We start from the raw sequence: 25,405 nt of genomic DNA on the forward strand, positions 1-25,405 counted from the left end.
TGAGGTTTATTTTGTCACAAACATCAAGTAGAATGTCACCTTGAAAGGATATTTCAGTAACCAATGATATTCTTTTCTCTTGTTTTTGCTTTTCTTGGTTGTAGAGCTGGAACTCAGGAATGCTGTTCTTGAGCTTTCCTGCTCAAGGCTAGCCCTCCACCACTTTGAGTACCCATGCTAGGGTACTTCAGATTGGCACAGATTGCTAAAAATTCTGAAACGTGTCACATGGCAGGTGCTCTTGGGGTACCAGGAACAACCGCCAGAGTGAGTGCTGCTATACACACACACACACACACACACACACACACACACACACACACACACACACACACACACTTGAGGAGACAAAGATTTAGAATCAGTTGACTTTCAAAAGGCAAAACTTGGAAGGCTTAGGGTTTGAATATAGGCTTCTTATTTCCAACAACATAATTTCTGGTGGGGAAAATCGATTTCAGTGATTTTTTTTTCAAGATATAATATTTCCAGAAAAAGAGGTGCCAAAAAGAGCCTAATACTAACTTGAAGAGTCAGAATCTGCTGCTTGTTTGTTCTGGACCATTTTTTAATATTTTTTCCTGGAGTTTACAAAACATGTGAATATTTGACTTTCTTTCAGGTTGACCTAGTAGAGACCCAAATTCAGCAATGCCTTACAGCAAAGCAATTTCTTCTTTGAACCCAATCCAATTTTGAGCCCCGAGGAGGTTAATTTTGAGTGCTGGTGACCTGGAGATGGCTGAGCTCAGTGACGTCAGGGCCTCTGTGACTCCTTTGTCCTCCCTTAGCTGGACACTCTAAGTGTACAAGATTTATGATCTAAGCCATATGCAGTAGGCCCAGGGAGAAGTCTATTAATTAGTCATTTGAGCTCAAACATTTTCACTGGTTGTGCGAAAGCAGCCTACGTTCAGCTATTTTTAAAGCACTCTTGGTATTATAAAGTGTGGGAAACAGGCATAACTTAGCTAACCACCTTCACACCTGTGTGAGGTAAGACGGCCTTGGAGGCTTGCTAGCGAAGAGGTTAGTAAGAAAGCTTAGCCAATAATTTGAGTTCTGCATTCAAAGACACACTCTCATCCTAAGAGCAAATCATTCGTTTGTATTCCTCTGATATTTATTTTTTAAGAGTTTCCGTCTTAATGCATTTCATTACAATGTTCTCTCTCCCTGACATATTCCTCTCATTATATTTTTTTCCAAACTTGCAATTAAACACACATTCTTTTTTTTTTTTTTTTTTTGGCCAGTCCTGGGGCTTGGACTCAGGGCCTGAGCACTGTCCCTGGTTTCTCTTTGCTCAAGGCTAGCACTCTGCCACTTGAGCCACAGCGCCACTTCTGGCCATTTTCTGTATATGTGGTGCTGAGGACTCGAACCCAGGGCCTCATGTATACGAGGCAAGCACTCTTGCCACTAGGCCATATCCCCAGCCCTAAACACACATTCTTGCACACTCCAAACTATGCCATGCCCTCCTTTTCTCCCCATCAGAACATGAGCCTCGGGGCTGGGAATGTGGCCTAGTGGGTAGAGTGCTCACCTTGTATATATGAAGCCCTGGGTTCGCTTCCTTAGCACCACACATATGTATATATATATAAGCCAGAAGTGGCGCTGTGGCTCAAGTGGTACAGTGCTAGCCTTGAGCAAAAAGAAGCCAGGGACAGTGCTCAGGCCCTGAGTTCAAGCCCCAGGACTGGCAAAAAACAAAGAAAGAACATGTGCCTTCCAAGCATATAACCAGCCAGAAACCAAGGGCATTAAAGATCTGGATTAAAAGATAACGTAAAATGAACAACAAATGGGTACATTTGAACTCTTGCCAGAGTCTTATAACTACAAACAGAAGTCAACATTGACAGTCGTGGACTCAGCCAACTGTCATGGTTATCACAGGGGCACAGGAGACACTGTACAAGCACAAGGGTTGTAGGCCAAGGACCTAGATGCTCATTTCTCCCTACTGTTAACTAGCCAGGCAGCCTTTAGCAAGTTAGCCTCTGACTTTGGTTCCCTCTGTTGCTGGGGCTAATAATGCTTTGTTTGCCAAGAAGTAAGGAGCTAGGCCAGGTACTTTCATAACATTTCCAAACAATGACAGATTGGACCAAATCTTTTTTAGCCATATATGAATGACAAAGTCTGGATTACACAGAGAGCTGAATTTGAAAGGGATGTGGAACATAATGTGATAATGGATTGACAGTGATGATCTGATTTGAGTGAATCAAACATACTATATTGCTAGTCTTTATTATTACTGTTGACACTACTTACACAGAACCACCAAGCCTGTTTCTTACCTTTTGACTTCCGGCCGTAGTAGAGTCTTCCTCGATACTGAGGGCTGTCCATATACAAGTTCTCAAAATCTTCTTGCCATGACTCTGGGTTGAAGTACTTGAGCAGCTCTTCCACAGTGTCAAACTCTGTGACTGTTTTGTCCAGAGCATCCGCAGTGATAGTGGGATCCGTTACTGATGGGGAGTGATAGGATACCTCCTAAGAGTGACATACAGCTCAGTGTCCTCAGAAAAAGCAACCGTCACACAATTCTATGCAGCCTTCTGATTACAAAGCATCACCTGGGTAAATACCATACAAAAGCAATCTGACCTTGTCTGGCCATGCTCCTAAACAGGAGCAATTAATTCATAAAAGATGAGAAAACCTCTTTTGGAAGTCAAAGCCATGCAGACCATCAAACTTGCAGTCCATCTGAACTGAAATCATTTAAAAAGATAGAATGGAAATATGAAAATTAACTCCCCTCACTTCCTGGTTCAAGGTCCTGGATCATCCATATATCAACTGATAATGGTGAACATTAAAATTCTGAACTTCTTCCAGGCTTGTTTTGAGAATTTAATCCATTCTCTCACATCGCCTCTGTGTTCCCATTTATAGGTCACCTCGCTTTGCAGATGTTGTCTGAACAGCGTTTAACTCTACTCTGGAGACATTTTGATAAAATTTGGCACTTTCACCAACTTATTTACTGTCAACAAGGATAATTAGCCATGAAACTGGCTCTCTTGACTGAAGAGTGCATGGTTCACATGGGGAGCATATTAAAAGGGGGGAAAAAAGCCTGCCTGTTGCTAGTGATCCCAGTTGCCATTGAAACAGCCTTAGAATAGTCTTCCAGTGAGGGGCATGGCACCAGTGAAATAGTGGAAAGGATTATATATTTTGCCATGGAAATAAAATCTCCCCAGTAAGGTTTCCAAGCACTTACCTCACTAACCCTTGCACAATCTAGAAGTAAATGAGCCATGATTCAAACATCTCTGTAAAAATTCATGACCCATTAACAGGGAAACAGAGAGTACACAGTCTCAAATGATTTCTAAATGTCATTAAGGAAACTGCCAAACAAATAAGATTCCCCTCAAGGGCAAATATCTCCTATCACTAAGAGTGGAAATTAATGAAAACTTGCTTTCCTGAAACCTAACGGCAGAATCCTATTGAGAAATAATATGCGCTTATAGAGCCTCAGAGAGCAAAGCTCACTAGTGAGAGTGCCACTCCCAGGCCACGCTTTCTCCATTTAACCAATCAAGGTCCAGAGGTAAGTAAGCGATTCCCTGATCACATGTTCTCAGAGGAATGTTCCCTCTTCAGCAAGATGAAGGGGCCTAAAAGCATGCATTTAATCTACCACTGCTATGACACAGGGATAGTTTTAATAGGCTCTGTAGGGGAGGGAAGTAAGAAAAGATGGAAGGTGGGGAATAGGATGGGAGGCATGAGTAGAATGAGGAATGTATCTAGCCCGGTGTCCCTGTCCCTTTCCCTTTTCCCTTCCCTCTTTCCTTTCCCTCTCCTCCCCTCCCCTAGAAACCGTGAATCTAATTTTCAGCTAACCTTGTCAGAATAAGTAAACATCTTTATCTTGACTAAACTTTTCTTCCATGCTACCTGCATTAGCAGTATGAGTCTATGCTATATTCGGCACAGTTGGAACCAGATAATTATGTAACTGGCCATGTGTTCTTTGTCATATATTTCTGAAGAGTTTAGGAATTTGATTATAGTACAAGCCATGATAAATGCATCCTCTACAGTCATCTTGGTGATAATGATATAGCTGTAGCCATATTTGTTCCTTTTGTTCTTGATAGGCTAGTCCTGTGGTCCGTCTCTCTCACTCGTGCTATCTTCCTCTAAAGGCTGAGGTTTTTCAAGTTGTGGAAATCCTTTGAAACGGCAGAGGTTAACAGCTTTTTGAGGAATACTCAGAAAGCTATTTTCAAATTGTCCACTTGAACTAGGACCAATGAATCAGTTCCATATGATGTGAAGTCCTTTCGTGGGAATGCTCTCCTGTGTAACTGACAAATATGTAAGTCACTGCCTAGCCCAAGTTCCTACAATGGGCTACTGGCAATTCCCAAAAATTATTCTGAAAGAAAGGCTGTGTCATATAATCCACCACAACCTGCAAGAAATGGACAGACTCATTATCCCTGAGATCTAGTCCTTTAGGGGCAGATCTTAGCTATACTGTCAGTTTGATTCGCTGGTAATGGAATCATAAATTACTTACTGAGATAGGGCTTGTGACTGATTCCCAGTTGTTCTCTGAAGCTGCTACAGGTTGGAAATCTTTCTAGAGGGAAAAGAAACATCCACGGGAGTCAGTTAATCATCTGTTTTACTCATCAGGTCGTTTCTTTCAACTAAGTGACAGCAGAAATTGAGCTAACAGTCTTCCTGAACAGGTCACCAGTTGTCTTAAGTATCTTTCCCTAAGAACCATGCGCATTCCACTGCAGACCTGGACCACTGCATTAGCATTCTCTTGTAAGCGAAGGCTAAGAGAGCAGTTCAAATTTTAACTTGGCTATCTTCTGATGTGTGACCTCAGGCGCCCTCCTTATCTGTTCAAAATCATTGCCTTCCTCATCTGTCACAGGCTGGGATGTTTAAATTACAGGGCTGTTTCAAGCATTGAATGCAGTAATTATGCAATTATAACTGGCACTTAATACAGAACTTGGTACAGAGTAATAATAATAATTATCATTATTGATGTTCTTTTGGTTTAAAGTAGGTTTCATATCATGTTCAATGCTGCCTTCTGTTACTCCACAATATCGGTAATTCTTTTCAAAGATAGAACTAACTTCCAAAGGCTGTTCCTGATTCTATCAAAAATGTCAGGAAGACTGACAGGAGGAAGGGAAGTGCCGGTAGAAGTGCCACAGTCTAGCCATTTGACGCTGCCAGTAAAGAATAGACCTGGCAAAGTCATCTCCGACAAGCTGAGAGCTGAAAGGATTTGTGATAGCTGTGGACCTCACAGAAAGAAATTTCTTCCCAAAGGCAAACCTGTCTCCAATATGTATGTGACTTTCATGATAATCACTCCAGTTAAAAAACTTAATGAGGAGGAGAGCTGATTCTACCTTTTTTTTTTTTTCTTACAGGTCACAGATGGCTTCTTGTCCTTGCTAAAATAAATTACCTTGGTCAATTCTTGCAGCCTGACCAGTGAGATGTAGATATTTTGCGATGATACAGAGAAATAATGAGCACTCAAGTCTGACAGCTTATTTACCCAAGTGTACTCAGGAAATGTGAACTAAGTATCAGCTCTAAATTTCATTACCATTTTGAGGAGCTGGAAGAGCATTCGTTAATTGCTCATGATGAGATTGGTTTATATATGAATGTCTGTTTTGAAGAAAATTTGAGCTGTTTGCTCAGAGAGAACAGAACAAAGTTCAAGGAATGAACCTGTGTTTAAAACCAGCTACACACCATTATTCTCTTCTCAACCTCAGGGAAGTGCAGTCTTTGTACTCTGCAAGACGGAGTGTACATGAAAGGGGCTATACTCCCCACAGTGGAGGGTGTGAGTGAACACAGGCTGGCATTTATGTGGATCTTCAAAAGAAGGTAAACAGGGGAGGCTGGGTAGGAGGCAAAGGAGCCAGTGATTTCCCTTAAGTATCAGTGGGAGGGTACATGTCAGGTGCATTAGTGCATTTCCATTACGGATAAAAACACCTGAAGGTGAGGGAGACGCAGACATCTCATAGTCATGACTCAGGAAGCCGGAGAGGCTGGGATCCTAAAAGAACTACATTAATTACCCCAGTGTCCTAATGACCTCCGGCTCGGCCCCACCATTTAAAAGTTCTACTGCCTTTTAATGTTACCACATGGAGAACCAATGTCCAACATTTGAGCCCTTGTGTTTCATGCAGTGCATGCGTGCGCGCGCACACACACACACACACACATACATACACACACACTATTGTACCAGGTACCATATGGATATAAGAATCTCTTAGGTCATACAATATTCATTTGACTTTTTCCTATACCATTTGTTAATTACCTACAATTTCAGAGTCTACTTTCTAAGCTGAGGTTGAATCACAAGGCAATAAGAAGCTACTTCTTCAAGGAGTTCAAAATGTAATCCAATTATTAAAAAATAGATTCAATAAACTCATGCAGATGCCCTTATACCAGGCTTATTAGTGTAATGGAAGGTGGTAGACAACTTTACACGAGGAAGGAGTGGGGTTGGGAAAAGGTGACTTTTGTTTTTGAGTGGAGTCTTGGAAGCAAATGTGAAGGAGAAGAAATAAGGAGAATGTTGCTTAGAAAATGTGAGAAGAAACAAGTTCCCAGAGATGATCACGAGTCCTGTTAAACATGTACGTGCAAAGTGCTTATATCATATGCTCAGGAGGAAGTCTCCTATATGATAATGGACCTCATGAGAAAGATTGGAACTGTGATCCTCACATTACTGCACTTGCCTTGGAGCATGTTTCCCTAGGGAAGGAAAGACCCGAGTCCAAGGTGGGAGTCAACACAACCTTAGACGAGGCATGGAGCCGAGTCTTAATGAAAACACTGTGAGAATGTCCTCTGAAAGACATTGTTACTTCAATTATGTATAAAATCCCATGTCTCCATACGTTTTTCTTGCATAGATATGTGGATGTGTGCGTGTGCATGTGTGTATAAAACAACGTATGTGACAGAGTACCACAATACCATCCAGAAACTTTAATAGAAACAAATAATGAAGGGTGTCATTAAATCCCAAATAAAAATATAACTTTATCTTCTCTTAGTAACATGAATATTAGGTTTTTAAAAGAAGCCATTTTTCTTTTATGTTACTTCACATCTCACCATCCTTTGTAAATGACATATTTCAAGTGATCTTGTAGAGATAATATTCTGACAATAGACACTGAGCCCTTAAGGTTTTAGCCCTAAAAGAGGAAGCGAATGCAACAATGTAGGTTCTAAATATATCTTCAGTGTGATCACCTCTCACTCTTTCTACTATGACTTTCCAAGTTCAAAATAGCAGCGATTTCTCCAGTTCCCTATTACCTTCCACCTGGATGCCCACATTCCTCATGGCAGCCAGAATCACCTTTTGTAACCTGAAATGAAATCATTTCTGTCTTCAGCTTAAATTTCTCCAGTAACTTTGCATTGTTCTTTGTGTCTATCTCTGTAAGGGCTGACTACGGCCTGCCTCTGTAGCTTCATCTTCTGGGATGAGGCTTTGATTTGACATTCTGCATTTCCATCAATTCCATTATGACTGCACTGGCTTCTTCCCTCAAACACCAGGCTATGTTTTGTTCTCACTTTAGGGTTAATCCCATGCTATTCCCTTTGTCAGGATGCGATTTCCTCAAATGTTCCAAGGATTGGCTCCTCCTGATTTAGCTGTTTCCTCAAATAGCAAATATCTAGAGATTTTCCCTGAGTATTCCACTTAAAATAGCCACAGAGTTGATCAGTTTATCTACTTAACTGCCTAATATTATAAGTTATTTTCTGAAAGAATCTTTTATTTCTTTGATTATCTCTTTCCCCAGTTAGGAAGTAGAGACATTGCTCCCCTATTTTGTTCTCTAACTCAGGTTCCTAGCTGGGTTTTTGGTACACACTCTAAATTCTCTAGTTTTTAGTGTACACTCAGGAATGGCCCAAGTCCATGCTGATTGATTGATGCCTATGTCCTACTGTGTTATATAATTTAAACTTCACCCTGGTTAGGCTGCTGACTTTTTCAAGCTCCACATTAGTGAAAGACAAAAATTTCTTTTTCACAGGTGCTTTTACCACTGTTTTTAAGACATGTTAAAACAGAACAAACAATGAATAATCATTTTAGATATGTGAAAACATCCCAGCGTATAGAGAACACATTCGCTGTTAAAGCAAACTCATGCTCTGTAAGGAGAGAACTCTTGGCTACCCCTAAGAATTTAGTACATGCTTACTTCTTAATTTCCTTATCTGTTGCTCTGGTATTGCAGAATTTTCCAACCTAAATTAAAGGAATTGATCATTTACATGTAGGGAATCATAAAACTGCGGGGTTGTGTATCTTACCACACCTTATAGGTGGCACCCTGGGAGCTGAGTGATTTTCTTAGACAGGTGAGCCATCTGAAACTCAGAGAGGCAATTGAACTGTCTAGCATTCCAAACGAATGAATGCTGGAATCAGGACTAGAGCTCAAGTAGCTTGTGGGCATCTTGTAGTCCTATGCTCTTTTCAACCCAGAAAATAATGTTGTATATTATTATACAATTGTAGGCATTTTAATCCACATTGCCTTACTCTAATATTTCTTAACTTACATGTTCACATTAAAATAGTTAACTATATTTTGGCACTGAAGATCTCTATTTGGTATGTTAAAATGAAATGTACTGCCTTATTTTTCTGCATTTTACTATTTGGAATAATTCTGAACCCATAGGTATGATTCTCAGGATGCATAATTTGGCTTAAATGAAGAACAGTCTTAGGGACTAGAAAACCAGGGAGGTACTTAAAAATAAAATCTTGCTGTATTACATGAAAATAAAGGTACATATTTATATGAGTTTAGTGAGCAGCCATTTCAAGCATGTATGCTATGTCATAAAATAAAAAAAATAAAAACATCTTGCATATATCAACATGTTGCATAAATCCTAAAGATACAAAAACCAAAATTTAAAAATACCTTGCAACTGATATGTCAGGTAATAAATAACATGACCAAAATAAAATGAACTCCTATAGATCAAAAGACAATGAAAGTATTCTGTATCATTTAGCTTTACTAAGAAAATGTATGTGTGTATACATGTATGTATCTGTCAAAATTGATATTAGTCTTGAATGATAATTTTATTTTCTTGTTGTTTCTATGTCCTAAAAAATGTCATAACAAGTATTCAGTTTTAATGTGAAAATGGTAAAATTTTAAAACAGCAATGAAAAGTGTATGCTACTACATTTAAAACCTTATCTGTTTTTTATTATATTATTCATTAAATGGTGTCATCCATGTGTTACCTATTAGAAAATAAAAGCCTCCTCATAAAAATGCTAGTCATCAATTACCCAAAGAGAGAATATTAAATATTCTAGAACAATGACCCTTGGCTCTATCTAATGCACCAAAGACTTTTAATGTCTTTAAAAACCACCAGTTTGTCAGGCTCTGTTTGACTACAATTTACCCCACAGACTGAAAAAAGATAAAATAGGTAGTATTTTACTGTATTGGTAATGAATGTTTTCAATAATCCTCTTTGCTATTGAAGATTCAGAAACATGTGAGTGTCCATTTTCATAAAGGAAATTTCTAGACATCCCTTCCTTGCCCCTGGTTCCTTGGGCCTGTCATAGAGAGAACAGGTGAAACACACAAAAACACCCACCAGAGCAAGTCAGCATGTTTAACCACTGAACACCTCCATAGACGTGTAAGGGGATCTTCTCTTGTTCTTTGACAGCAGAGCCGGGGACTCCTGTCTTTGGAGACAGCTGTTGCAGGGGCAATATTCTGAACATTTGGGATGATTACTTGTACCACCTGCTCATGGATCTCACAGAGGGTGGCTGTTCATTTTTATCCTAGGTGATTATGCTGCATTTGAGTAGATGAGCTATAAACTATTCATTGCCAGAGGGATATATCCTGCCATCACTTAAAACATAGACATTACTTGAAAAAAATTGTTTAAACATTCAACCAAAACAATCTAAGCTCATGCTTAGAGGTGTTTCTTCTGCAATTTGAAATATAGAGGTTGTTTGTTTGGATTCATAAGACAACATTTAATCAGTACACTATTAACATTATTCTTCAGTGACTTCTTCTGTTTGTGACCCACTCAAGGAAATTCAAATATCTATATGTGTAAGCGTGTACCCTGAGATCATTTCACAAGAGAGAGTCATTAGAACAAGGCTGCGTCTCTGAATTTGTAGTACAAAGCTCAAATAATACATACAGAAATAACAACACTGTCCTACTGGCTATGTGGGTAGAATAAAGCCAGTGTTTAGAAACACTAGATCAAACTCTGATTGAACTAAACTCTTACTTTGTTACTGGTCCATCATCAATCAATGATCTTCTACTAATGATATGAGAATGATCTTGGTAGGAGGCCAAATAGTTCTGCCAAAATATTAAATACAAAGATAACAAGAGTCCAAGTTGATCAGTGATTAAAACCAAAACCATATTTCCAAGTTAAAGAATCTGCCAGTGAACTTTAATAAATTGTGATTCGCAGACTTGAAACTTCTTGGGAAAATATCATTAAGTAACTACATCTTTAATGACCATTTCTTTCATAAATACGACATGCTTATAGATTTTCACTGGTTTGAGTTAACTTTACCATGTTATTGTGTATAATTACTAACAATAAAGTACATTGTTTTCATCTAAAACTTCTAGGACTCATTTTGATGCTAATGTCAATATTTTTGTAAACAAATTCATTTTTTTGTGGTACTGGTGTTTGAATTTAGGGCTTTGAGCTGGCCATGCAGGCACTCTGCCTCTTAATCCATCCCCCAGCCCTTTTCCTTCAGTTGTCACTCACACAGACCTCAAGTTCATGCCTAATCTAGCCAGGACTGTGCCCTTCCTCTGTGTCCTCATCTAGCTGGGACGACAGACTGACATCACTTTTCTTGGTTGAGATAGGGTCTCCAGAATTTTGTTCTTAGGCTGGCTCAAACTGATTTTCCTGATCTCTGCCTCCTGGGTAGCCAGGATACAGACGTGAGCCGCAGTGCCTAGCCTATTACGATACCGTTGGAAATTTGCTAATGCAACTTTTAGGAGACAGGAACATTTAATATCCAGTAGTTTCTTATTGCTTTAGACAGAACTTAGCCATTGGCAAAGATTATGGCAAATATTAGCTCCTTGTGTAAAGAAGAAATTGTCTTCCAGAAAGCTGAGAAGGGGCCACAGAATCAGCAATTGAAGGCTAAGGAAGGAGAGTTTGCAGGAAGAGAGAGGGAATCTATTTAAATAAGAAAATAAAAACACTCTGCAGTTATTGTTCGTGTGCCACAGAGGAAAACAAAGATCCTAGGGAGGAAAGATGGATGGACATGAAGTTTGGTTAACATCTACATTTGCTATATGCTTAAAGTCCTATTATGGGTTGTACAGAGAAATTAGCAAAATGCAACCATCCTAACAGCTTCTATCATGGTTTTTGTTGTTGTTTTTGTTGTTTGTTTAATTACATCTGGGAAGTGCTACCACCCATCTCTACAATATTGAGATGGTTGGTCAGTTGTCTAGAATTTAAGAGAACCCTGATTATTTTGCAGTAATGCCTTCTACATATGGACATAGAGATTTTGTAGGGCTCTGTATGAAAACACTTTCTGTATGTTTTCTCACTCATCATTCCCTGTAGTCACTTTAAAAAACAAGAAGGTGGAGAGACACAGTGCTGAAATGATTTTTCCTCATGAAAGTGGGCCTGGTTATTAAGAATCTCCACAGATATCTGAGCCTGAGGCTGAATCTACTCTGTCAGCTTTGCTGGACTCTTCTCCTTGTCATTTGTAAGGAATCTGTTTTATAGGACAAACAAATCCCCCTTGATTTGTGTTAAGTACATGCTTTCATAAATTCCTTAACTGAATTTCAAAAAGAACATGTGGTTCCGTTCACCAGAAGCCTGAAAATGATTAAAGATGGTACTTTTGATATGAAGAAGCGAATCTTAAAGCCTATTTACCCTACCAAGCTAAACTGGATGGCTGAGGAAATTATTCTGCCAACTTAGGAAAATAACAAGTTTATAATGGAAAGAAGATGAAATACTGGCCTGAATTACTCATGGTTTCATTTCCTTGAAATTTTATTTCCTAAGCATAATGCTTGGTACTAAGTAAGCACTCTTTTCCCTCTGCATGCTTCATTTCTGTTATTGAATTTGAGAAAAGAAATGTTGTTTTCTTCTTGTTTTGGTGGGGGTATGGAGAGTGCTGAGGATTGAACTCGGGGCCTTGTTCATGCTAGGCAAGTGCTGTGCCACTAGCTATACTGCTAGCCCCAGGAAATGTTGTTTCATGCTCAAAATTCAACAAACCCTGTTGTGACTGTGCTGAAATTCATACTCCTAAGAACTGTTAAATTTCTTCGTACTTGAGTGACATTCTATAAACAGATTATCCTTGCTGTGGCCAAAAGCTAGTTACATTACAGAAACTAATATTAGAGAAAATGGAAATTACAAGCAGTATGAAGATTAAGGCCAGTTACCAAAATCCCTTAGCTAAAATCATTATCTCCATAAACTCAAATTATTCCATTGCTAATTAAAACTTGTAAGATTTGACTTTAGAGAGAAAATACCATTTGATGTCCAAAAAAAAACAAAAACCTAATAAACATAGCTTGCATAGTCCCCAGAAGAAAAGAATCTATTAAATGTTATTTAGACTAAGTGATAGGTTTCTAAGGTAAAAGCGAAAACCTTGTAAGCGAATCAGGAGGGGAGCACAATCCAAATGCATTCCAGTAGGATTTCATTCTTTATACAAAATGAATGTTGAAGAAACAGAGCACTGCATTTTTTTTTTTGACAAAATCCCCTGTACAGATTCACTGTTACCCTCACAAGAGTTCATGGAAACTTGGCACCTCAGGCTGTACTGAACGTGGAATATTAAACAGCCCTGCTGATAGTTTAGAACTAAATGAAGTTAACAGTTCATGTAAAGTACCTTTGCTGATGATCTGGTCATGTTTTTCTTAGGAGATTTCTACAATTGTTTATGCGGTTAGACTAGAGACACAGTGAATATAAAGTTTGAAAGGAACATATAACACCTAGACCCTTGGAAATCACTCCTCTGGTCAAAGGTGAGACTACTGTGATTGTAACTTTGATCTTCTTAGGTCCATCTCCCCACTCAACTAGCAAGGAATCAAAGCACTTCCCCAGTTTCAGATCTCAAAAGCAGGTTGGGTGTCTGCCCCATTAGATTGAGCTTGTTGGAACTGAGCACCAAACACAGCTCACATCTTACTCTGATAAGAGCTGGTTAGGCTTAGCGCTGTTATCCAGCTCTCTGGTTCAGACCTGTGACTGAGACCTCCAGGGAGCAAATGTGACTCACCCCAGGTAAACTTCCTCATCACTGGGGAACAAACAACTCAGACTCTCCAGCTTCTGAATAGGATAACAGGCTGTTGAGTGAGTGAGTCTATCTTGGAATCTTAATGGTGTGTGTTTGTGGGTTTTGAGGATGCCCTTGTCCTTTTGGTTATCATCAGGTACCACTGAGCTCCCCGGTTCTTTTATTTATTTATATTTGCCTATCATTATATTAGTGATTTTTATCAGCAGATGTTTGTTTTAAGACACTAGGCTTTGCACAGCAAAATTTGAATCCTAGTTTGGCTTTCCGTTGCTTCTTCCTGCACTTTTTTTTCTACCCTCCCATGCTATGAATGTAGAGAATACAAATTCACTGCTGTATTCATCTAAGCCAAATATAATTACATAGGTAATTATTGCTGCCAAAAATAAAAAGTAGAATGCAACCCAAATGCAGTAGTCAAGCACTCTAGGGATGGACTAAACTACTGCCTCTCTGCTACTGGATCAGAACATTCCACAGCTATGTGGTTTCAAAGGCCCATGGATTGGCTGAGAGGTTTCTTGGACACAGTTTCTTCCTCCTCCTCCTCCTCCTCCTCTTCCTTCTCCTCCTCCTCCTCCTCCTCCTCCTCCTCCTCCTCCTCCTCCTCCTCCTCTTCCCTCCTCCTCTTCCTCCTCCTCCTCTTCCTCTTCCTCCTCCTCCTCCTCCTCCTCCTCTTCCTCCTCTTCCTCCTCCTCCTCCTCCTCCTCCTCCTCATCCTCCTCCTCCTCCTCCTCCTTTCCCCCCCTCTTCTCCCCTTCCTCCTCCTCCTCCCTCCCCCCCCCAATTCTGCAGTGTATGAACACATTAGGAAAATGGTTATTTAATACAGCCACATTGTCCACATATGCTTTTATTTGTTGTGTATTTTAAAGAAAACAAACACCAAAAATGACTGGAGGAAGGAAGGAAGACAGGGAGGAATGAACAGAGGGCAAGAGGGAGAGAAGGAAGGGGGAATGAGAATGTGAGGAAGGGATGGGGGGGAGAAAGAGGGAGAAAGGAATGAAAACTAAGCACATCTTTATCATTTTGATTGTTGTGAACTTAGATAATGGATTTCCTAGAAAGCAAACAGTAAACCGCAGACAGCTATGCTGAAGCATGAGAGTAGGAGAAAAAATCTGACGACAACAAATGCAGTGCCCTAGGTTGGAGAAAACGTTTCTTTTTGAAATGTCCATAATCTTCTCAGGCAATCTAGACATAGGAGCCAGTCTTTACTTTGGTAATCAAACCCTTGAAATGATAATAGTGTTTCCCACTCAAGTACATTTAGTCCTATCTACCCCTCAGCAGGATATCAAATTACCTTTTTTCTTCAAAGAAGAGTGAAAATGTTTGCCCGATCAGAGGATGCAATAGATGAGAATTCCTTAAGAACTTTATGATGACCCCTGAGGTTGGTCAGCAGGAACTGATTTGGTGGGATTACTGAAAGCTATCTCTCAGCCTAGCAGGGATCATAAAGATGCTTGAATACATAAGGCCCTGGATAGTTTTCATCAGAAGATCTCTAAGTACAAGCCAGTAAAAGCAAATTCCATGCCTTTAAATGAGGAGCAGAGAAGTTAGGAAAACTCACTGCGATTTACCCCGAGGAATAAGGACTGCCCCAGCTTTGGTTGGTAGAAGACACTGATAATGAGGGAATTAAATCATTCTTTTAAAAAGTGGTTTTGGGAATGGAACGTTTGGAAACAAATTTCACCGACTGTGACTTTAGACAAAGTTAACTCGATGCTTGAGATTTCTGGTGTGTAAATGGGAAAAACAGATTTCTTCCCAACAGTTTTGAAAATTAATTAACTTGTGGAGCTAACCTAGAAAGAATTCACAAGACCTTTCTCACCCATAGTTTCATGAAATGGTGTGAGCCTATTATTCTAAGCTATGTGGGAGGCTGAGATCGGCAGGATTGCAATTCCAGACTACCCCAGCAGAAAAGGCCTTAAGACTCCATTTAAGGGAAGATACTGAGCAATAGATCGCCTGTCGAACAAGCATAAGACGCCGAGTTGCAATCCCATATTGCTTAAAAAAACCAAAACCCTACCAATATCAAAGGCCTCAATCTAGACACTGAATTCCATTCCCTGAGCTCTGTTTGCATTGATCTGTGAGAAGTCAGGAGAACATCCTAACAATTAAGATGAGTCTTTACCAGCATTATTATAGAGCAATGATGAATACATAATACATTACTCCATTATCTTTCCTTTTCCATAAAAGACTTCATACAACAATGGTTTATTAACATCAGAAGTGGTCAGCTAAGTTGCACTGGAAACTGTCTTAAATCTAACTGCTATATAATCCTTTCTTGAATTTCATTGAAATTAGATGCCAAGTTTTGGGCAACATGATAGAATGGAACACTTATGTATCATTATAATAATGTAATCAGAGTTGAAAACTCTTGTCTACATGCAGAAAAGAAAATAGCAGCCATGAGGTAGAGGCTGGATTGAGTCAATGACCCTGTTCCTACCACCTCTGCTCAAATTCTAACCTCAGGCCTCTCCATCTTAATGTGACAGTCCTCACCCTGGAGAGGTCTTCAGTGAACTCCTGTCAGAATGACTGACAGGATCACAGGAGGACTCTTCAGCCATACAAACACCTGCACTGAGCAAAATAGAGAAACCTTGACCCTTCACCAGATTCTTGATATTCCGCTCAGGGGCTGGAAAGTTCGTTCACTGAGCAGATGACACAGGGAACAGTGACAGTGTGTGGCCGGTCTCAGGTTCCCCAGATAAAGCTCAATTCAGCAAGTTGACACCCCAAGTGTGCATTCGCCCATCCTCAGAGGGAGCCAGGAAAACAAGGCCTCTGATTTTATGTCTCATCGTGAACTAGGCAGACAACTATGTTTTAACACTGAGTGTACAAAAAGCCAAAAACCATTTAGCTCAGCAAAACCCGCTCTAATTAGAATCACTTTATCTCCAGCTCTGTTTAGGAAGCTTCCTGATGTGTTATGGAGGAAAGAATGAAGGGCCAAATGGAAAAACAGAGAAGAAAGATAGTTCAAAACACTAACAGTGAACTAAACCAGTGTCGATTGCCACTGAGTTACGGTAGGTAGACACTTGGTACTTCCTGTGGTTTTATTTGTTTTTGCCTCAAATGGGTCTAGTCAACTGCTACCGATATGTTCAGCCCAGTGCATATATTAGATTTTATCAGCATAAATAAAAGAAAAACATCCCCAATAATCCTGTGTGGAGAGTGGAAGATACTATCTTATTTTAAGAGCCACAGCAGCAACAAAACACCATAAACTTTAAAAAGAAGATAAGAATATAAGGTAACAAGAATCTCTGCTCTCAAGAGAACACTGTGTTATCTTCTGCCAAGTTGGTAGTTTACTGATGGAATCTGAAGCTGATGATTTATTGTAAATGGTAAAGAATATTGCTTTTGGGAGCTCTTTTATCCTGAACTCCATATTCTCCTCAAAAATAAACAGGAAACTTTAAATTGGATTTCTGACAGTGCTTGAGTGTTTGCAGTCTGAAATCTATTAAGTAGATTAATTTTAAAATGGGGCACCATAACCACAATATTACTTCTGAGATGCTACTGATTTGTTTTGCGATGCCTTTTCACCCCCCTGAATCATTGCAGTCATAACCCCAACACCCTGGAACCTTCACTGATGGATAGCTCTCCCTTTTCTGCTAGAACTAAGGCTTACCTCCCGTCAGAAAACAGGAAAGCAAGGCCTCTTTCCAGGACACCGAATGAGCGCCCCTTCTCTGAGGGGCAGAGCAAGCAAGCATGGAAGTGAGCAACCTTCTTCCAGCTTCATTCTAGTACTTACAAACCTTGGAGATTTCTATTGTGTGATGTATTCATATGCCCCTAAATGCAAAAGTTATAAAAGAAATGCCACTCAGAGGCAGCCTGCACTATTACTTCATAGGCCATTCTTTTGGAGTTACTGCAGACATCCCAGGTAGTCCCGTAGATAGTCACTTCTGAAACGGAGGCCTCTCGCCTACCATCCACGCATGCGCTCTGTGTCTTTGTAGCTACCAAAGTCCAAGTGTCTTTCCTGTATTTACTAAACACTATGGCATTTGAGCTCCGGTATTTGTCTCTGCCTCTTATCATTAATCTGGATGGTGTTAGGGTCTATTCCTTTGGTTTACAAGTTTTTTTTTTTTTGACTCTAATGTGCTTCCTCACATATTTCAGCAACTCGCTCTGAAATGCAATCCACTCTCGATCAAGCCCTGCATGTGCCTGTATGCTTGTGAATTCTGTTCTGCCATCCCTTCTCCCCTCAACCCCACCAAACCCTTCAGATAATCACTCTGTGTCCCACGCTTAGAGATCTCACAGTCTATCACCAGAGCCCTCTCTTGTTGATATTCACCTGACACCTCACTCTGTGCTTATCTTCACCCCAACTGGAGCAACTTCATCCTCAGCACGTGGACTCCATCTCAACTCATTGGAAGGAAGTTCCAAGCCCAGCACACTACATTGCCTTTCTTTCCCGAGTCCTCGCCTCCCCTTTTGGTTTGTTTGTCTCTTCCAAGCTACTGAAAAAGTGTTTTCCTCTAGACCTTGAAAAATATTTTCTTGATTCTAATCTTCTCTCTAGGCAGTATTTCAAAATAAAATGGTGGCCTCTTCACATATGCATGTTGAAACACTTTACTCTTCCTGTTGGCTGCAATTTTGATTCAGTCTTTATCTTCAACCATGAGGTATTCACTTCCCTAGTTTGATGAAAAAACTCATTACGATTTGTAACAGTCTCTGAATGGCCAGTGAACCTCTCCTAGCCATTGCTTTATGTGACCTCTGCCTCATATTTAACATCCTTGATGATTCCCTGGTTGACCATCTCTCCTCTTGGCTTTTGTGATATTATGCTCTGCTGGTCTCTGTCTGTCTGTCTCTCCCCCACCCCATTTCTTCTCTGTATTCATTTCTTTTAGTGCCTTTTCACATAATGTCTACTAGGAATTCTGAGGTTCCATACTTGGCACCTGAGTAGATTCATTGAGTTCCTTGGCTTGTACAATTATTTATACATGAGTGAATGCTGACTCTACATTCTAGGCCAGGAAATCTTTGTTGAGAAGCAGATTATTCTGCCAAATTCCCTCTGGCTGCTTCTTCTCACTGGATGTCTTACAAGCTCCTCAGACTCAGTGTCCAAAGTGTTACTCATCCATTTCCCAACAAAACCTGCTCCTTCCCTTGTGTCCCTTTTCCTGGAGAAATACCACACAACACACTCACCTATGGGTGTGGGATACACCAGAAGTCATGCAGAAATAGCCCCCAATTGGTTACTAAACCCATCCAATTACACTTTCTTAATCTTTAAAACCTAGGTCCTCAAATCTATGTTTTGACTCAAGTTTATCACACTTTTTCTGGATTGCTCTGAAAGTCCCCTAAGTGGTCTGTGTCCATTCTTGGCTCATTATTACCTCTTCTCCATTGACCTGCCATTATTGGTCTTCAAAAGCCAAAGCAAAGCAGAAAGCAATAAACTATCCACGTATCTTCCAAGGCCCAAATCTCTCACAGGATCTGAACACTCTCTGTCCTTTAATAAATATATTAAAATCTTCATAATCTGGCTCTTGTCTTCTTCCCTAATACCATTTCCATGCAGACCCTCAGTCCACAGTGTTTCAGAATGATTTCATAAGTTAATAGCACTCTTAAATTTGTGTGGGCTGTTTTCTTTTGTGGGCACTTTCTCCTGGCTCTTTCCCATTCTGCTAGTAACTCTTTCTCATCATTTAGAACACAAATGCAGTCACTCCCTTTGACGAGCATCATTAGGTGTGATAAAGATGTTCCCTTCCTCTAGAGTACATACAGATTTTTACACTTCTTTTCAGAGTGAAGACAAGATAATCCTCTGATCTGAACTCGGGGCCTTGTGCTTACTGGGCAGGGGCTCTGCTGTTTCAGTCCCACCTCCAGCCACTTTTGCTCTGATTCATTTTAAGATAAGGTTTTATCTTTTTTGGGGGGGGGACATGGGCCAGCCTATACTCAATCCCCTGTTTAAGCTTTCTGTGTAGCTCGGATGAAAAATCTGTACCACAGAGACCAGATTTTCCTATTGATTTAGGGCCTCATGAGCATCTGTGCGGGGCCCAGAACCACAATCCTTATGATTCTCTTAGCTTCCTAAGAATCTGGGAATAAGTATGAGCCACTAGTGCCCAAATAAGACTTTTTCAACTTTTCATTAACTTTCAAGCTAAATTTTTGTTTTGATAAGACTTTTTATTAGTATAAATTAGCTATATTTGTAATGTATATTGTAATATATCTATATTTCATATAGTTATACATCTATATAAAATATATATTTATAATATATATTTGTAATATTTGTATGCAAGTTACCTGATCAAATTCACCCCTACTACAACTTTTCCTCATTTCCCACTCACTTCTTCAAACAACTTTAAATTCATACATATACTTTTAAGACATATAAAGTATTTGACCATATGTGCTTCCATTTGCCCTATTGTTCTTCCTCTCTCCCATCCCAATGAAGCATGTTGTACCTTTATGTCATTCACTATCTTTAGTGTATATTGACTATATGAAGGGTTGTACCATGGTGTTTTACACGCAGACACAAATACAGAGTCTGGGATATAACAGATTCTCAATAATGCCTTAAGGAATAAATGGACTCTTAGGAACCACTGTGACATTTTTCATCCTCAAATTCTTTTTTTTTTTTTGGCCAGTCCTGGGCCTTGGACTCAGGGCCTGAGCACTGTCCCTGGCTTCTTCCCGCTCAAGGCTAGCACTCTGCCACTTGAGCCACAGCGCTGCTTCTGGCCATTTTCTGTATATGTGGTGCTGGGGAATCGAACCCAGGGCCTCGTGTATCCGAGGCAGGCACTCTTGCCACTAGGCTATATCCCCAGCCATCCTCAAATTCTTAATAAAAACTCACTATCACTAGGTGCTGGTGGCTCCCACCTGTAACCCTAGCTCCTCAGGAGGCTGAGGTTCGAAGCCAGCCCAGGCAGAAAAGTCTGTGAGACTCTTATCTCTAACAAACTACTCAGAAAAGTCCAGAAGTGGTGCTGTGGTAGAGTACTAGCCTTGAGTACAAAGAGGCTCAGTGACAGCACTCAGGCCCTGAGTTCAAGCCCCAGGACTGGCAAAAAACAAAAACAAAAAACATCATTAGCTGGGAATTTAATTAATAAATTTCAATATCATATTTCCATTTGGTTAACTGAATTCATTTCATATCATTGGCTTGAAGATAAAGATTGGCTTATGGGTTAATATTATTTCTATTCTTACATACCACTTTCTTGTAGGAAAAACCCCCCACAGCATTTAGTTTTATCTCAAAGGTGTTTTACCTCTGGGTAAACTGTTGAGATGGCATCCTAACATGAATGTTAAGAAGGTCATGTCGCAGGTGACTAATTCAATTATTTTAAGGATGTTTGAAAAGATGTTTTCTCTATGATCATGTTCTTTTCTATATGATATTTATCCCTTCAGGGGAATACACTATTGAAATTTATATGCTCAAATGATTCTCTTCAACTCAGCTCTCTTAACAGGATCAATGTCTTGTGGTTTATGATGAAAAAATATAGGCTCAAGTAGAAATAAAATTCTCTGACAAAACAACATACTGTTGATTATCATACCAGTTCTAGGGGTAGATAAAACTACAGCTTAAATGATATTAAAATAGAAGATCATCTTAGCAGATAGAAGACATTTATATTTACAAAATAAAGACTTAGGACAAATGAAGAAAAGAGGTGGAAAATGCCGTCAAGAATCTAATATATATCCTAAAAAACTAAGAAGAGTAAGAGGAAAGAGCCTGTAACATGTGCCTTGGATTTAGCAGTCAGCCAGCAATTCGGCAGAATAAGGTTCTCCCTTCTGCCCGAATACCATGTGGAGTTCTCCATGATTAGTTGTCTACTTGCAAATCTCTTACAGTAGTGAGGCTCAAACTCAAGTCTTCACCAAACACTGTACCACTGAGTTATTCCACCAGCCCCAGAAGTTTTTCCTAATTTTTCTGCTCTATCTGAAATGTTTTTCTACTATATTTTTTCTTGGTGCTCTCTTTCACTTTAATCAAATATTTTCTCATGTCATTGCTTTTCTTTTTCCCCAAGAGATCTCCCTCCTTACCCTACCTGAAACAGAGCCCTTTGACCAACTGCCTTCTGGTTTATTCCTCTCGAGAATATTTCTTTCTCTTAAATACTCTTGTACTATTGCCTGGCCTCCTTTTATCTGGAGTGTGCGCTCGCTGAGGACAAAACAGAAATTCGTTGAACATAAAGTTCCATCACTACATGAGCTGATGGAACTAAGACCAAATAATTCAAAAGATACAAAGCATGATCAAAAATGTGAAACTACAAGAATAAATTTATAACTTTTTTTGTCTGAAATAAACCACTTGGAACATCAGTAAGGAGTGATTTTCCATGTGGCCAGTTCTTTTGCACTAAGCTTTCCTATGTGACTTGGGAAGACTCTACATTTTTATTGTTATCAAAAAAGTGCTGTGCAGAGGTGTTACAGTTACACAAGTCAGGTAAAGAGTACATTTCTTATTTTTTTCTCACAACCTCTGCATAAGAGTACATTTCTTTTTGGACAATGTCACCTCTGTGAAGACTCTTGAAGTAAAGTTTCTTAAACAAATCAATCTGGGTACAAGACAAAGTTTATTATTTAACAGTGAAGAAAGTGTCAGAGAATGCCAGCTTGAAAAAAAAATGAGTTTAGGAGGCACCAAGTGTGCTTCAAAGAGAGACCAATTCTTACATAGCCCAATTGATTGACAATATTGATTTCTTTGATAAGATGCTTACCTTACCATAGATCCAAATCAATCATTTTCCTAACAAGAGACATGAACAGAGTCTATATATATATATATATATATATATATATATATACATAATATATATATATATTTTTTTTACAACATGAGCCATTCATCAGAAGTAACATGTACTGGCTAATACTGAGATGTAAACGACAGACCAACCTTTTGTGGTTATCACTTAGATGTATCTAGTAACAAGGTTTTCCCTCTGACAAAAGAGGTGATTCATGGGCTGGGAATGTAGCTTAGTGGAAGAGTGCTTGCCTAACATGCATTAAGCCCTGGGTCAGATTCCTCAGCACCAATAAATAAATAAATAAATGGGAAAAAAGAAGAGTAAGTGGAAGGCGAGTATGGGAGGAATGGGTGAGAATGTTGAAGTAGGCAACACTGAACAAGATATATTCTATTTATAAACTGCTTTGTTAAATGACAACTGCTTTGTACATCTACTTAAGGATAATAGTAAAGACGTAGGAATTAGAAAGTAGAGTTACCTGACGTAGACAAAGATGTCTGCTCTAAGAATACACACATTACACTTCAGAAAGGGTAAAATATTTGCCTTACAAAGTTTTTAAAAAATATAATAATAACTTGTTTAACATACATGTATGGGGTACTTGTGGGAATAGATTTACTGGAATATTTTAGATATTCTTTACATGGAAATGTTAGTATTACAGTAGATATACACCATCTGAGAGTTGAGAGATCATAGAAATTAGTGAAGCAGCTTCTGTAAGGATCAATAATAGATATAAAATGGCTATTACAGCATATCAGCTATCCTGCAGTAGGGAGCACATGAATCTTATAAAAAAGATGTCTTCACTTCCTTGGTATTGCAGAATCTAGAAATGTAACTGCTTTATCAGAAATTTCAAGAGAAAAAAGTTCTGCTTTGACACATAGCAAGTGATTAAAAGCTACAAGGAAAATATTAAGATATCTTAAAGGCATCAAAAAAGGCACTGTAGTTTGAAAGTAGAAATCAATTGTTGACCCGTGCAGTGTATTGATAAATGATGGGAATCAGATTATCAAATCATCCTGCAAGTACTTTAATATATGATTTTGACAAATATAAGAGATATTATAGAAGAGCTGATTGATTAACAGGCTTGGTAGAAATGACTTAGGAGACAAGATGATAAAAGCTCATTGACTAAAACATTAAGTACTTGATGCACAAGTCTATGTAACATTTTTTAGTATATGACTTTCGGGATATGATACAAACTTCTCAGATTTCAAAATACATCACCATGAAGGGAAAGAATTGTTTACTATACTCCCTGGAGGCATGCCTAGGAGTGAGGGCATGAAATTGAATAAGAGAAAATGTAGGTTCTGTATCTACAAAGTTATCCCAAGAGTGATATCTATTAAACTGTAGAATGGCCTTGCAAGGAAGGAGAAGCCATACTCGAAGTCATTTCACACAAGAGTGGACAAAGTATTCAAAGATACACCTGTGGAAAGAAACTTACATGGCTGCTGAGAGGACAAGCATAATGAATGACTCAACAGAGCTTTTGCTCTCTGCCTTTAGCATCCATCTTTACTGTGTGCATATAGCCATGTCACAGTTTTGATTGGAAGTCATTTCAATCTTTCTTTTTATTTTTGTAAAAGTCTTTTAGAAAGCATGGGACGAGGTGACACTGTTCAAAGAGAAATGTACTCATTACCTGACTTACATAAATGTAACTCCTTTGTACATCACCTTTAATATATACATATGTACGTCCATATATATGCATGTATATGTGCTCAGGGACAACGCCCAGGCCTAGAGTTCAAGACCCAGGATGTGCACAAAAAACAAATCGAAACACAGTTTGTGAGTTTGTCCAGGAGGATTTTCATGACTATAAAAGTCAAGCATAGCCAGACACCAGTGGCTCACTCCTATAATCCTACCTACTCACGAGGCTGAGATCTGAGGATTGTGGTTCAAACCCAGCCCAGACAGAAAAGTCCCGGTGAGACTCATCTCCAATTAACCACTCAAAATCAGAAGTGGAGCTGTGGCTCGGAGTGGTAGAGTGCTAGCCTTGAGCAAAAGTGCTCAAGGATAGTGACCAGGCTCTCCGTTCAAGCCCTTGGACCATCATCACCAACAACTAAAAGCATATTTTGAATTGTAAGTCCAAAATGGGAGATGAAAGATGTTAACATTTGTATTCACCCCGTTTAAAAATAATGTCACAACTAAGATCAGGAAGAAACCAGTTATAAAACTCTAATTATGACCACATCCAATAAAAAGAAATATAGGGGGCTTGAGGAAGATGGTGAAGGCTCAGCTGAGATCTAAATGAGCTCTCTCCAAGAAATCAGTTTTTGCATTCCAGCAAAAAGTCCACGGCTGGAAAATCACACCAAGTGAGCCCTAAAAGTCCAGAGAATTCTGCCCAGAGAGGAAACGTGCAGGCAGCCTGCTTAAGAAGACAGCTTTGGGCACATGCTGGTGGTTCCCGTGGTGGTGGTGGCGGCAGCCCACGGTGGCAAGATGGAGCCAGAACGAAGGCGCCAGAGGCAGAGCGCGCGCGTGGCTTGCCACTCACCTGCGGCGTGACCTGGACGACGACGGGGTGCGCGAATCCACACGCTGCGGGCCACAGACTGGCGCCGATCACCGACAGGCCCGAGAACCAAAGGAAAGCGCGCGTCGCCCACCCAAAGCACACCCTCACGCCTTCCCACACAGCAGCACGTGGAAGGCAGCCCCCTCCGCTGCCCCCCGAGAAGAGTGCCATCTCTGATGCTGGCACAGCCCTGCCAGAGCAGCTAAGCAAGTAAGCGGGCAGGAGAAGCAGCAGCAGCCACGGCGCGCTGCGCGGTTCCAACTGGGCCCTGGAATCTGAGCAGCGCGGGTCAGCAGGAAGCGGTGGCTTCTCCCAGGGCGGGACCACGGGCTTTACCTGGGGGGCCCAGCCAGAGGCAGCCCCGCCCCTCTGCGGGGAAGGAAGACATCCCATTCGCATCACACAGCCAGACAGGCAGCCTCGGGGGGGCTCCAGGTGTTC

General features: G+C 40.0%; 1 protein-coding gene across 2 annotated transcripts in view; it reads right to left on the minus strand.

The window, feature by feature from the left end:
- Pdgfd (platelet derived growth factor D) overlaps positions 1-25,405 on the minus strand; it is a 172,028-nt gene that overhangs the window by 20,024 nt on the left and 126,599 nt on the right. For both annotated transcript variants that reach the window (XM_048343753.1, XM_048343752.1), the window contains exons 4-5: positions 4,562-4,624; positions 2,313-2,511 (exon numbers count right to left, since the gene is read on the minus strand). In XM_048343753.1, coding sequence (XP_048199710.1) covers positions 2,313-2,511; positions 4,562-4,624 — 262 coding nt within the window. The remainder of the gene's footprint in view (positions 1-2,312; positions 2,512-4,561; positions 4,625-25,405) is intronic.

This window comes from Perognathus longimembris, chromosome 3, assembly GCF_023159225.1.
Source record: "Perognathus longimembris pacificus isolate PPM17 chromosome 3, ASM2315922v1, whole genome shotgun sequence".
NCBI classification, from domain to species: domain Eukaryota; kingdom Metazoa; phylum Chordata; class Mammalia; order Rodentia; family Heteromyidae; genus Perognathus; species Perognathus longimembris.